The sequence below is a fragment of the Aphanomyces invadans genome (genome assembly GCF_000520115.1).
Source record: "Aphanomyces invadans strain NJM9701 unplaced genomic scaffold supercont1.5, whole genome shotgun sequence".
Classification (NCBI taxonomy): domain Eukaryota; phylum Oomycota; class Saprolegniomycetes; order Saprolegniales; family Verrucalvaceae; genus Aphanomyces; species Aphanomyces invadans.
The window spans coordinates 40,689-52,835 of NW_008580150.1; the positions used below are offsets into that span (position 1 = coordinate 40,689).

Here is a 12,147-nt window from a genome sequence, read left to right on the forward strand (position 1 = left end):
TGGTTACCTCGGGGTGGCGCTGGATAAAGTCCATCTCATCGTGCACGACAATTCCGTTGGGGTGTTCGTCGTCCACCATCCAGTCGTGAAAGTCCACCAGCTCTTCCTCTACCCACAAACGAGCCCATGAGAGATGGACGATAGCAAACGATAGCGGCCCGTACGAACGTCCTCGATGATCCCTCCAGCTATAATCTTGACCAGCATATCCTCAACGCGCGCGACATCGTTCTTCGGAAAGATGGGATTCTTTCGTGTCTTGGCATACTTGCGCTTGACAATGTTCGTCGTGGGCGGGGTGATGCCGCCCGGCAATTCGGTCACCGTCTCATACAGCATTTGCTCCTCGGGGGTGTCGTGGACGAGCAGGATCTACATGTCATAGTCAGGTCAAGCGGGGACCTCGTTCGTACTTGGCCAATGTCGCCGCTCTTGTAAAAGAGCTTTTCGTCATACGTTTTGTGGGTTTCAACGATGCATGGCAACTGACCTACACACGTCGATCGTGACAAGAGGTTGGTACACTACCATCGTACACAGCGTCGCAGGCAGCTCAGTGTCGTCGATGCGGAATTTGAAGTTGCGGTTGTCAGCTGTGGACGGAGGCAACGGTCGATGACAACTGGGACTGAGAGGGATTGAGACGGAGGACGTACCTCCTGCCACAACATCGACGCCGCGAACTTCCTTTTCGGCCATCTTCTTGCGTAGGTCGACGGCAACTTTCTTGGGCACTCGGAGCAAGTACTGCTCCATCATCTTTGCCAGCGCTCAAATTCGCCATACTCTCATGAACCGTCCGGATATGTTGCCGATTCGTCCGCTTCCCTTTGAAATGTATTAAAAGTACGGATAACACCAACCATTTCCTGTGATATTTGATTTTTGATGCTATTTCCATCTAATTGGAAGATGGATGCATGACTAACACAAATATAACTTCAGCCAATGAACACATCCACGCGGAATACTCAAATGGCAAGTCCTACAATACTCTTCTTTGCACACACGATGCTACATCCTCGCAAGTGTATGTTCTGTGATTCACCTTGTTTTCTGCAGTGGATTGTCGTCTTCTCGGTAACCCAAACAAATTGTGCTTCAAGCGACTACTAGTACTTCCAGTGCAGACGACCTCGATGAAAATTCATCGTCTTCAACCTTCCAGACTTTAAGGATTTGGACCACAATGGCATTCCACCATTGTGAGCACGACAACGCAACTGCACAGCACGAACCAAGCTTTCCTGCGAGTCATGTCACATGCGTGCGGTCGTCTTCGGTGTGGTCCTGTACTCAACTCTTTTCAACCGGCGAATTGACCGGATATTATCCGGTTAGTTTGAAACGGCCAAAGGATTTGGTGCATTGTGGGTCACCATGGAGTGTGCGTCGTCGGCAGCGCTCGTCGGCGACGAACCCGGGCGGGCGTCAGACCCACTGGTACGCCTAACATCGCACATATCACTGTACATCCCGTTCTTCAAGCTCCATCACCGGCACACGTTGTACGACGCTGATCTTATCCCATAGCTTCGAAGACGGTACATGGCACTCCTGAGCGGGTTGCCCATCATGGGTACGTGTCCATAACTTGCGAAACGACGTGCCTGATCTACCTCACTTGTAGACAAGAAAGGTCGTCTGCTGACTTGTCGATACGACCGTCTCAAGGAACTCCGTCGCATGGTCATCGTGTACGGGTTGCCGGCCAACGAACCGGACGAAGATGTCGAAAACGCGTTGACGCTTCGAGGCCGCATTTGGAAAATGCTTCTTGGGATGGAAGACGACAACGCCGCGACGACCGAGCGCAAGCAAGACTATAAACGCTCGGTCGCGAAAGGCGCATCGGTCAGTGACAGCGAGATCCGCAACGATACTTTCAGGACGTTTCGCGGCGACCCGAGCTTTGCGCGGCGCGTGCCCGAGACCACCTTGGTCCGTGTGCTCAATGCATTCCTTCACGAGCATGTATGCTTTCTGTGTCGAACATTGCCCTGTAGTTCATATTTGTGTAGGGCATGTCGTGTCGCGATGGCCGCGCCGACAGCGACCAACCGTTCCGGTACTTTCAAGGGATGAATATCCTGTCTGGCATCTTTCTCTACGTTCTCCCGGAAGACGACGCGTACTTGAGTTTTTCGTCGTTCGTGACCAAGCACTGCCCTCGCTATGTCGCGCCACAGCTCGCCGGAGTCCACGTTGCCTGCGGCCTCGTCGACCGATGCCTCCAAACGGTACGTCAAGCTCGGTGACGTGGGTGGTCTCGACTCTCTGCTGTGGGGACAATGGATGGCTGCAGTGGCGGCGAGTCTCCAACCCGCCTCGTATGCAAACCTTCACATGATGTGTTTCGCCCATGTAGCTCGATTACAAGCTGTACAAGCACTTGCTGTCCAGAGGCATCACTGCCAAAGTGTACGCGTACCCGATCATTCTGAGCTTCTTTGCGTGCATTCCTCCGCTCTCGGAGCTGCTCCACATTTGGGACGTGGTACGTCGTCGCGTTCTCCGTGTGCATGCGCCTTTTGTGCCTGGTATGGACAGTTGGGTGAGTCGACTCGGCTACAAACGCTGAGTGCTCCCAGCTGCCAATAGTATAGGATGAAATCGCTTGGGTTTGGATGCATGATCGTGGTGTCGAGTTCTGGTGACTATTTGGGTCAGGATCCTTGCGTCCAGCCTTGATGCTGACGCCGTCGTAGCTGCTGGCGATGGGCGCGCACTTCGTGGTGCTTCTCGCAACTGCCCACGTCGTCCTGCTTCGCACCGAGCTGCTCCACACGTACGTACGACAGAATCCATGCGAGTAGCGGGGCACCATGACTGATGCAGGACCTTGCTGCAGCGACATGCACTTGATGAACAAGCTCAACCTGCGCGAGACGCCACCGCTGCAAGCCAAGCACCTCATCTACGTTGCGCTGCAGGTACTGAACGATCCCCATGCACAAAACCAAAGCAAGGCGCCTCACGGACGACTGGGTAGTTGCTTCATCGGCTACCCGACGAATTGTACTTCGAGGTTGCACGGCATCCATTCGACGCGCCCGACACATTGGCCAGCATCACGCTGAGTCCCTCCACGCTCAACATTGTGCTGGAAAAGATGAAAAAGCTGAAGAAGGACAAGTCCGTAAGAAAAGCCGCCGCTGCTGCGCTCGACACGAAGCCGCCGTGGAAGATTTAACCGATCAATCTTGTACGACTGTCCCGTTGCTTGGATTTGGGCAAGGTCTGTGACTATGTTGACGTTGGTTGGCCTTGATCGACATGAACGAGAGCGACGCAATCATCAGAATGCGCACAAATCCTTCCATGACCGTCGACACACACAGTGCCAGGCGCTGAAAGAGAAATGCCTTGCACGGGGAATTGTGAATTGGACTGCGATGAGTGTGCGAATGCTTCGGTTTGATGCGCAGGTGCTGTCTGTCCATGATGCACGGGTATGTGGAGCTGTCGCAGCGCAGTTGGACACTGTTGCGGCCCTGCATTGGTGTTCTGTGGGCTGTGTCGATGGGGTATGATGAAACGTGTCGGCAGCCTCCATTACGTTGTTCCTCCTGATGACTTGGGCGGTTGCACGACGGCATGCTTTCCATGCGTGGGACATGCAGGATGTTGGCCATGTACGGGCGTTGGTATGGGCACTGGAGGAAGCGCTGCCCGCGCTTTCGCACGTGCTTCTTCCATCAGAAGTGTCTTGAGCAGGCCGAATTGAAGGTGTTTCTGGTCCTGAAGATCTTGAAGTTTTGCTTCTAGCATCTACGGCCATGTTTATGCGTGAGAGATGAACGAGATTTCGAAATTGTACCTGGATTTCTGCCGTCGTTTGTGCTATGATAGGATTCACCGGAGGAGACGTCACCTCGGCAGTCGATTTCGACGGAGACGATGTAGACGAGACTGTTGAATCGACAGTGGTTTGTCCCTCGATAGATCTAGCTTCCCTTTTCGGTGACCTGAGTTCTTGATGCCGTCGTCGCTCGAGACACACCTTCTTCCACGGTCCCAATACACTACGCCGACGAATGCATCTACATCCACCACACGCTTGGTATCTCGGTGCATGACACAATCTCGTACGTACTCTCTCACACGCCGAAATAGCTCGGGGTTCTTCTGAGGATGCGGCGATTCAATGCGGAAGACGCGCATGAGTCCGTCCGTGGTGAACACGGCGGCAACGACCGAATATTCGAAATTGCAGAACTCCGATAATGGATATGGCACAATACTGCATAAATGAATACTCGCTGTTTCACTCTAGCGCGCCTTGCGCGGCTGTTTCTTGGGCGACTCTGGCAGATAGTCCTCGAGGACACCCTTCGCGTCGATATCGTTGTCGGCTCGCTTGGTTTTGGTGGCCAGAGGGATGTCCTTGTAGTGCTTGACCTTGAAGCTCGGTCGCGGCGATGGTCGTAGCTCTTCCTTCCATAAGTCTTGCTGCTCGCGCAAGCCACGGACCCACCGCTTCAAGTCACCCTCCGATTCGGCGCGCAGAAAGTAGCTTCGGTCCGGCGTCTTGAGGACAAAGCTATAGAGCCCGTGGTCGCCTGAATCAAATGGGCGAATCGACTCAATGGACAAGAGGTCGATGCTCTTGGACGCATCCGTCGACGTTTTGGACTGGTAGTACTTGAGTTGCTTGCCTTCGAGAGAGAACCACCGCCGCGTCCAGTCGGACGTGAGCATCTTGGGCTCACGCTTCATCTTGCTCAGGTACCCGCTGATCGTTGCCATCGTTCGTCGTCGCTTGTCCCGACTTGGAAAATAGCCATCCCATGCAAGGTTGAACAGGCTAACTTTAGACTTGGGCATGTATTTCGAGGGCTGTATTTATAGCAGCGTGTGTTAGCCGTGTGTTTTTGTGCAAGAAATGCTGCAGCACTAGCGCGATGAATATCGCTTTGTGCATGTGCCGCACGTTTACTCGACAACGATGGTGTGACTAGGCGGGAGGAGGGTTTACCGCCACGAGCAAGAGGTAGCACAACCTAGCTGACGCGCTACTCCAGCTCTATAAGGAATCAACCCCGACACACCCCTATCGACCGATCGGTCAACGCAATTGTAGACAAGAGCCTTTGCAAACATCACCGATGATACTCCGTACACGAACCTGCCATATCGAAACCCAATACAGTCGCGTTACATTAGACATGGGCAAACTTGGCCAGCCTCTCGCGTGTTTCATTCGTATGATTGTAAATCTATCGACTGGGTACCAGCAGCTTGGCTAGGCTTGTCCGCGGGATTTGCGCAGAAAGATGACGGCCGCGCACGCAATGATCATCGTCGCACCCACGACACTCCACACGTGAATCGGCTCGTGGAGCCAGACAGCGTCCCACGTAAACGCAAACACAACATCGAGGTATCGAATAACGGACGAAATGCCGATCTTTTCGATTTGAAACCCCTTGGTCAAACACAGCTGGCCTACCACGCCGACGGTGCCCCCGACGAAGGCTGCCCAGACGATGGCAGGGCTTGATGCAAACAGTTGGAACCCCTGCATCATGCACGTGCAACACTTAGACGAAGAAACCATTCACACCGATGGATCGATCGCTGGACGTCGGCAGCATCCATACGTGTCAAGGCATTCCACTTACCTTGTCTTCGATAAAGAGGACCCAGAGACCGGCACCGGCCGCCGAAGTGAGCAAAAAGTAGTGCGTCACCACGACATAGTGCAGCTCTGCAAGTTTGTGCAAATGCACGTACGTCAAGGCAATAAGGATGGCCGAGACGATGCCGCCCCATGGAGCATACGGGTTCATCGTGGATGCCGACAAGTCTCCCGCACCAAACAAGAACGCGGGCTGGCACACGCACACGACACCGGCCAACGACACGATGGCACAGCCGAACTCGATCGCACCGATCGCTTCGCCCAAAAGCCACGCCCCAAGGAAAAACGTGAGAATTGGACTGGTGAAAGCAAGGACGTGTGCATCGGCCAGCGTCATTTCCTTGATCGTCCAAAATAACGTGCCGCATGTGACGAATCCGTAGATACACCGCCACGTCAGGTCCCAGTGGAATTCGCGAGGCACAACGAGGTCGACGCGCCAGAACAGAGCCAGCACCTACGGCGATTGCGCTCATCATGGCGTCAAATTCGTAACAGACTCGCATACCACGATGTAAATGTACGAGATCGCGCACCGCCAAAAGACAGTCTCCATGGATGACAAGCTCCCTGCCGACCCTTCGAACTTGACGCACGCAGACATGATGCTGATCAAGAATGACGCGAACGCCACCATGCTCAACCCGAGCAGTCGATGCGGATGAGGCAACGAGGGCATCCTTGTATTTGAATCCACGAGCAACGACGTGTTCTCTTCAACCTTTCTGGAAGGCGGCGGCGGCGTGTGATGAACGAGCGGCATGTCTGCTTGGCTTCAGGCGACCGCCAAAATGTGTTGCCGCTGGGCAACCATTTGCTGGCACATAGTCCATGTGTTATCGTTCGTTACGCGTTTTGACAAGCAGATATGTTGACCATGTATTTCGAGACAATAATTCGACCAATGTTGTATTGTGCGAATCCGTGCAGGTGTCATGTGGAATGGTTTTCGTTCAATAAAGCCAATTGCGTTGAACTGTGTACAAAACAGACGGTCGGAAGGACGATATTTTGACGATCTAGACGACGATCCAAATCAGTGCACATAAACCCGGTCGATTTTGCACAACGCCGCCGCTTGGCATCCATCCAGGTGCAACGCCGTTTGTGGGAAGCGACACAGAGAAGGCGCGACGTCTTCGAAGGGTCTTGGCGTGAGGGGACATTCGTACGTCATGCGATGTTGAGTTGTGTTGACGGGAAAGTGGCTATGGATGGCCCTGCCGTCAAGATTCAAGACGTGCTACTGTGGTTGGAAAGAAGTCCCATCTCTTCCTTTTCACACGTATGCCACCTGGAAGGCGATGCTCTCTCGATTGAGCAAACTGGCCACGGTACTGTTTGGTTTGCGATCAATCTATGTTGACGAGCCCCAAGAGGAGCTGAACAACTTGGCTCTGTTTGAAAGACGAACACGGTGGCCAAGGGACTTGGAGAAACCAATTACTCGTTGCTTGCGCGGGTAGCGCGTCGATAATGCACCGTCACGACGGCAGCGGTCACCAAGACTGCCCCCAGCACACTCCACCAGTTGACGCGTTCATGGATGAGCGTGACGTCCCACAAGAACACGAAAGCAAGGTCGACATATTGCACCATCGACAGCAAGCGATTCGTTCGGGTCGACGTGTCGGGATGTTCGAGTTGCTGCAGCCCTTTGGACAAGGCAAGATCTCCCAAGAACGCGACAAGACCGCTGGCGATCGTGGCCTGAGCCACGGTGCGGCCACAGCCGTGCAAACTGAATCGCTACACTCCATAAAAACTGTTATGGGAGGAGAAATGCTCGCACACGCCGTACCCCTTGAGCGACGAGCACCCAGATGCCTGAAATAGTCGCCCCAACAAGAAGCAAGTAGTGCGTCACGACAAGGGTGGGCACCGCCGACAGCTTCTGCACATGTGCATTTGCCAGCGCAACAAAGACAGCCGACCCCACCGCACCAAGACAAGCATACGGAGACCCGTAGCTGATGATGGGCACTTCGAAGACGACGTTCGGTCGAGCCACAAACACGATGCCAGCAACGGCGACAGCGGCAGTCACAATGTCAACAAGCCCAACAGGTTCACGACGCAGCCATACTCCAACGAGGGACACGACGACGGGGCTAGTGGCGGCAATTGTGCTCGCATCAGCTAATGCCATTTGGGTGATGGCCCAAAAGAACGACAGGACCGATGCTGTGCCAAAGACACATCGCCACGCAAGATCCCAGTGGTATTGTGGCGCGACGAGTAGGTCGACTTTCGAGTAGAGGGCCAAAATCTACGTCGTTCAAACACGATTCAGTCGACGTGCTTGCGTCGTTGCGACGGGCGTACCAGCACAAACGCGTACGCGACACCAAACCGCCAAAATGTGGCTTCGACCGAGGTCAAGTCGACGCTGATGTACTTGACGTATGTCGCGACCAAACTAAACGCGACAGCGGCAAACGCGACCAAAACCGTGCCGACCATGTGCGGCTTGTCGTGGTCGTATACAAGCAATGGCGTGACTTCGGCAGCGTCAAGCGAGCGTGACGACGGCGCTTGGAGGTGGACTTGGGCGCGCATGTGGCAGATGCGTGTTGGATATCGAAATGAGCGGCGCCGTCGACCATAGATTCGAAGGGATTCGAGAGATCTCGTGCGACTACTGGCGATACCACTTTTGCTGCTTCAACATTGCGCTAAATATTGCACCACGACTATTGGTCAATTTGGTCTTTTTGATATTTTGAAAAATCACAGCTGTCACCACTTTGAACACTGTGTCATTGGCATACCTGGTGTCGCAAGTGGCTACTGCTACGCAGTACAGTGTCCTTGACCAATACAGGTTGTGTCGTATGCGTTTATGCTGTGCTGTGTCGACACGGCAAGCGCTTTGGCCAACCGAGCATTGTCCATGCATGGTGAGAGATTTGATAAGAAGCTAATTCGTTCAGAAATATTCATCCGACCACAAGTGGAAATTGAGACACATTTGCCAAAGATACACCGCGTATCGGCGTCGTGCCCCAGAGTCGGCGGGGGAAGTCGGCGGGGGCTGGGGCATTGCGCTGTACAGTTTGGCGAGTTGGATGGGGAACGAAGGGTTGCCGCGCCGGTGTGGTTTGTTGGCGACCGCCTGTCGACTGCTTGCATGGGTTCGTGGTCGTGGAAGTCCATCGTACCACAATCCCCGACAGGCGGCAGGATCTCCTCCAAGAATTTGGAACTTGTTTCATCGATCTTGACGAGACATGATCGTTTTGTGAGTTCCAGATGGAGATGTGTTGAGAAGCGCTGTAATTCTGCTCGACCCATTTTCCCCTCTTGTTCATATCCTCCTGCGCGAGGGGCGAGGGCACTAGCAAGCACAGCCGCAAAAGGGCATGCACTGTGGTGCATCCATGTCCCATGTATGCTTGCAAGAGGCGCTCGACCAACGTTGCGGCCTCGTGCGATCACTTGGTTCAGAACCCGCGGACCGCAAAGCCGCAAACACAAGGAGCAGACCGATCGAATGGACCTTGGACAGTTGGGCAACGAAACTATCCCCACCAATGTACTAATTCATATGGCAAAGATGGCGTTTTCAGTGCAGCAGTGAACTGCGCACTTGGTGGATATTTCAGGGACGCCGCTTGCGATACAGTTCAAGAACACAGGCGCGGCAGGTCGGAGGCCACGTTTGCCACTATTGAACATAGCTGACTGTAGCAACGTTCGAGTGGAAGTTGTGGCGGTGTAAAGCAAGCACTGCGTTCACGATCTCCGCTTCGAGGACTTGGGTTTCCTTGAGGACAACTAGGAACTCGGGATGGTCCACTTGGGTGGCCTGTAGCCGAGCCAACAGATCCAACGAGACGACTAACCAGTCCCGGAGTTGAGCTGGTGACGAGGTCGTGACAATCAGCTCGACGTGGCGTTGGATGAGCCCGAGAAGGTCATGGACACGCGGCACGAGAGGGTCCAGCATGATGGGTTGTTGGCGCGACGGTGCATAAAGCAGAGTGAACGCTAAACTTGGCCACGGCTCTCGTGGTTGTGGCGGCCGTGCTTTGAAGCGACACATCCCGCAAGCGCTCTCCTTGGTGAAGCAATTTGAGGTAGCATGTTAAATCATGTTGTGTTAGTGCAATGTCATTTTTACAAATATATATATTGAATCTATGTGAAGTGATGGACACGACTTGATTCTATTAAAAAATTTGCAAATGCTAATAGTATATTGAAAACTGAATTGAATTTTAGGAATATTTACTACCACATCAGCATGCAATATGAAAAATATAACCTTGACCCTGATTCATCGACCAAGATTAATTGGTGGAGCAAGGGGTGTATGGACGTCGCGCGTTGCAGACGACATGTACATGAGGCGCAACTCTACACTACTTATCCTACTACAGTGGAAATATGCCAATCGCCAAACGCACACAAGAATATTCTTGGGGTCGTTGTTGGCAGCTTTGTTTTTGTTGTTGTCACACAATCGAGTTCACACCAGAGGAATTTGGAACAGGTTGGAAGAATTGGAATGCATGTTTTCACCTGATGTATATAATGTCCCTTACTTGCATTCGTTTACTATGTAAATATAAATTTGGGAGTATTATTACCACGTTTTTCGAAAACATGACTATGGATTTATATGGTCCATTCGCCTCCTTTAATGTACCAAAAATGCTGGAATTGAAATTCGAGCAAAAAGAAATGTGGAAAATTTCAGGTGTTGTGTTTGTGCTTCAACCATGCGCCACCAACCTAGCTCGTTAGCCATACCAACCCAACTCGGCATTTGAACATTGGCAACCAAGAGCGAGCACCTACCTACCTCATGGCATACACCCTCGTCGTTGGCAACAAAAACTACTCGACGTGGCCTCTTCGATCGTGGGTTCTCCTCAAGGAACTCAACATCCCGTTCGACGAACAAGTGGCGCCGTTGGACGATCTCACGGCGAAGAACCTTCGCGAGCCTTGGATCAACCTCACGCCGACGCGAAAGTTCCCCTTGCTCATTGTCGCGACCGACGGTGCTACTGCGCTGACGGGTAATCCTCAAATTGTGTGGGACAGCCTCGCGATTGCGGAAACCGTGTACGAGTCGTACCCGATCGTTTGGCCTACAGACTCGCGCGCACGGGCGTTTGCGCGCTCCGCCGCCGCAGAAATGCACTCGGGGTTTACCGGCCTTCGCAACACCTTGAACAACAACGTGGGTGTTCGCATCAAGCTGCACTCGACGGACGCGGAGTTCGCTGCCGACCTCGCTCGTTTGAGTGCGTTGGTTCAGCAAGGGCTGGCGACGTTTGGCGGCCCCTTCATCGCTGGCGCTACCTTCACGGCCGCCGATGCCATGTACTGCCCCGTGGCGTTTCGATTTCAAACGTATGGAATCACTGTCGACGACGCTGACGTGAATGCGTACTTTGACCGCCTCCGCAACTTGGCGTCGATGCAAGAGTGGGAACGTGGCGCACTGGCCGAGCCATACCGCATTCAAAAATACGAAGATCTTGCCCGCCAAGTTGGCGTTGTTGTTCGCGACCTTCGCCAAGCGTAGCGGCCTTAACCTGTAGCTAGCTTGTTTCTATGCTTGACAAAACCTTTCACCTCCTCTTCTGCGGTGTCGGTTCAAGCGGATAACACGGAAAGGAGTTGCATTCGATGGTGAAACCCCATGATGATACGTTGCCAAGGATGCGAACCTTTACGGTGACCTGACCCGCTGCGGTGACTCCATCCCGCCACCAACGGCTTAGCGAGTCCCTACCATTGTTGCGCACGGTCAATTGAACATGTGGGGGAGATGCTCGCTTCATGTGTGCAAGAACTTGTGAGAAGGAAAAGGGGTGGAGGCGTCGCATCGACCTCGGTCGTCCCGATGAATTTGTTCCAGGCGCCGTTCTCGTCGTCGTGGGAATATACTGCATCTGTTGCGAGGCCGCCAGCATAAATTAACTAGTTAATATATTGGCGAAGTATGAAATAAAATGCGAATCGCCAACAAGTCAGCCAATCAGTCCAGACGACCGGAGAATACTGCTGCGGTAGCGCTTGCCAAGCCACGCCTGGCCACTTCAAAACCTCTCCAACAACCATGCGACGCCTTGCCCTCGTACTGCTGTACATCGTGGCAGCGCTTGCAGCGGCCCAAACGGTCAACCAGTTCGTGGTCGAAGGATCTGGGAGCTCCATGTCCCATTTCTTCCGCCAACTTCTTGGTCAAGTTGCAGCGAAAGCTCCAGCACCAAAGCCTGCTCCAGCTCCAGCTCCCAAGCCTGCTCCAGCCCCCGCTCCTAAGCCTGCTCCAGCTCCAGCACCAGCACCCAAACCTGCGCCCGCTCCTGCACCCGCTCCTGCACCTCGACCTGCGCCAGCTCCTGCCCCGCGGCCTCCAGCTGGGCCGGTGCCTCGCCCTGCCGTCGCTCCTTCTCAAGTCCCGTACCGCCCAGTCACACCAGTCTCGTACGTCCGACCTGCCGTGGCGCGTCCTGTTGTGGTCGCACCGATCGGATACACATACT

The 12,147-nt window shown here is 53.7% G+C and overlaps 7 protein-coding genes across 9 annotated transcripts in view; 2 read left to right on the forward strand and 5 right to left on the reverse strand.

The window, feature by feature from the left end:
* Nucleotides 1-759, reverse strand: part of H310_03176 (hypothetical protein) — a gene marked incomplete at both ends in the record, with an annotated part of 1,071 nt that extends 312 nt beyond the window's left edge. The window contains 5 exons of the mRNA XM_008866963.1: nt 8-108; nt 165-372; nt 414-490; nt 537-593; nt 657-759. Coding sequence (XP_008865185.1) covers nt 8-108; nt 165-372; nt 414-490; nt 537-593; nt 657-759 — 546 coding nt within the window. The remainder of the gene's footprint in view (nt 1-7; nt 109-164; nt 373-413; nt 491-536; nt 594-656) is intronic.
* Nucleotides 760-1,548: 789 nt separating this feature from the next.
* Nucleotides 1,549-3,193, forward strand: H310_03177 (hypothetical protein; the record flags this gene model as incomplete). Its single annotated transcript, XM_008866964.1, has 7 exons — nt 1,549-1,579; nt 1,631-1,974; nt 2,022-2,240; nt 2,369-2,497; nt 2,709-2,788; nt 2,852-2,933; nt 2,993-3,193. The coding sequence occupies 7 exons, from the start codon at nt 1,549-1,551 to the stop codon at nt 3,191-3,193; spliced, it is 1,086 nt and encodes a 361-aa protein (XP_008865186.1).
* A 1,034-nt stretch (nt 3,194-4,227) lies between these two features.
* On the reverse strand, nt 4,228-4,775 carry H310_03178 (hypothetical protein). Its single transcript, XM_008866965.1, has one exon. It carries the CDS (start codon nt 4,747-4,749, stop codon nt 4,273-4,275), a length of 477 nt encoding a protein of 158 aa, XP_008865187.1. The 5' UTR covers nt 4,750-4,775; the 3' UTR covers nt 4,228-4,272.
* Nucleotides 4,776-5,139: 364 nt separating this feature from the next.
* H310_03179 lies at nt 5,140-6,447 on the reverse strand. 2 transcript variants are annotated; one of them, XM_008866966.1, is made up of 3 exons: nt 6,153-6,447; nt 5,625-6,101; nt 5,140-5,521 (listed from the first exon to the last, which is right to left on the reverse strand). In XM_008866966.1, exons 1-3 carry the CDS (start codon nt 6,405-6,407, stop codon nt 5,246-5,248), a joined length of 1,008 nt encoding a protein of 335 aa, XP_008865188.1. In that variant the 5' UTR covers nt 6,408-6,447; the 3' UTR covers nt 5,140-5,245. The 2 variants fall into 2 exon arrangements, with proteins under 2 accessions (XP_008865188.1, XP_008865189.1); XM_008866967.1 differs by having other exon boundaries at nt 5,140-6,101.
* Nucleotides 6,448-6,734: 287 nt separating this feature from the next.
* On the reverse strand, nt 6,735-8,217 carry H310_03180. 2 transcript variants are annotated; one of them, XM_008866968.1, is made up of 3 exons: nt 7,970-8,217; nt 7,446-7,913; nt 6,735-7,393 (listed from the first exon to the last, which is right to left on the reverse strand). In XM_008866968.1, exons 1-3 carry the CDS (start codon nt 8,201-8,203, stop codon nt 7,088-7,090), a joined length of 1,008 nt encoding a protein of 335 aa, XP_008865190.1. In that variant the 5' UTR covers nt 8,204-8,217; the 3' UTR covers nt 6,735-7,087. The 2 variants fall into 2 exon arrangements, with proteins under 2 accessions (XP_008865190.1, XP_008865191.1); XM_008866969.1 differs by having other exon boundaries at nt 6,735-7,913.
* A 907-nt stretch (nt 8,218-9,124) lies between these two features.
* On the reverse strand, nt 9,125-9,741 carry H310_03181 (hypothetical protein). Its single transcript, XM_008866970.1, has one exon. The coding sequence runs from the start codon at nt 9,687-9,689 to the stop codon at nt 9,312-9,314; it is 378 nt and encodes a 125-aa protein (XP_008865192.1). The 5' UTR covers nt 9,690-9,741; the 3' UTR covers nt 9,125-9,311.
* A 518-nt stretch (nt 9,742-10,259) lies between these two features.
* On the forward strand, nt 10,260-11,301 carry H310_03182 (hypothetical protein). The gene has a single exon (XM_008866971.1). The coding sequence runs from the start codon at nt 10,455-10,457 to the stop codon at nt 11,181-11,183; it is 729 nt and encodes a 242-aa protein (XP_008865193.1). The 5' UTR covers nt 10,260-10,454; the 3' UTR covers nt 11,184-11,301.
* The last annotated feature ends 846 nt before the right edge of the window (nt 11,302-12,147 follow it).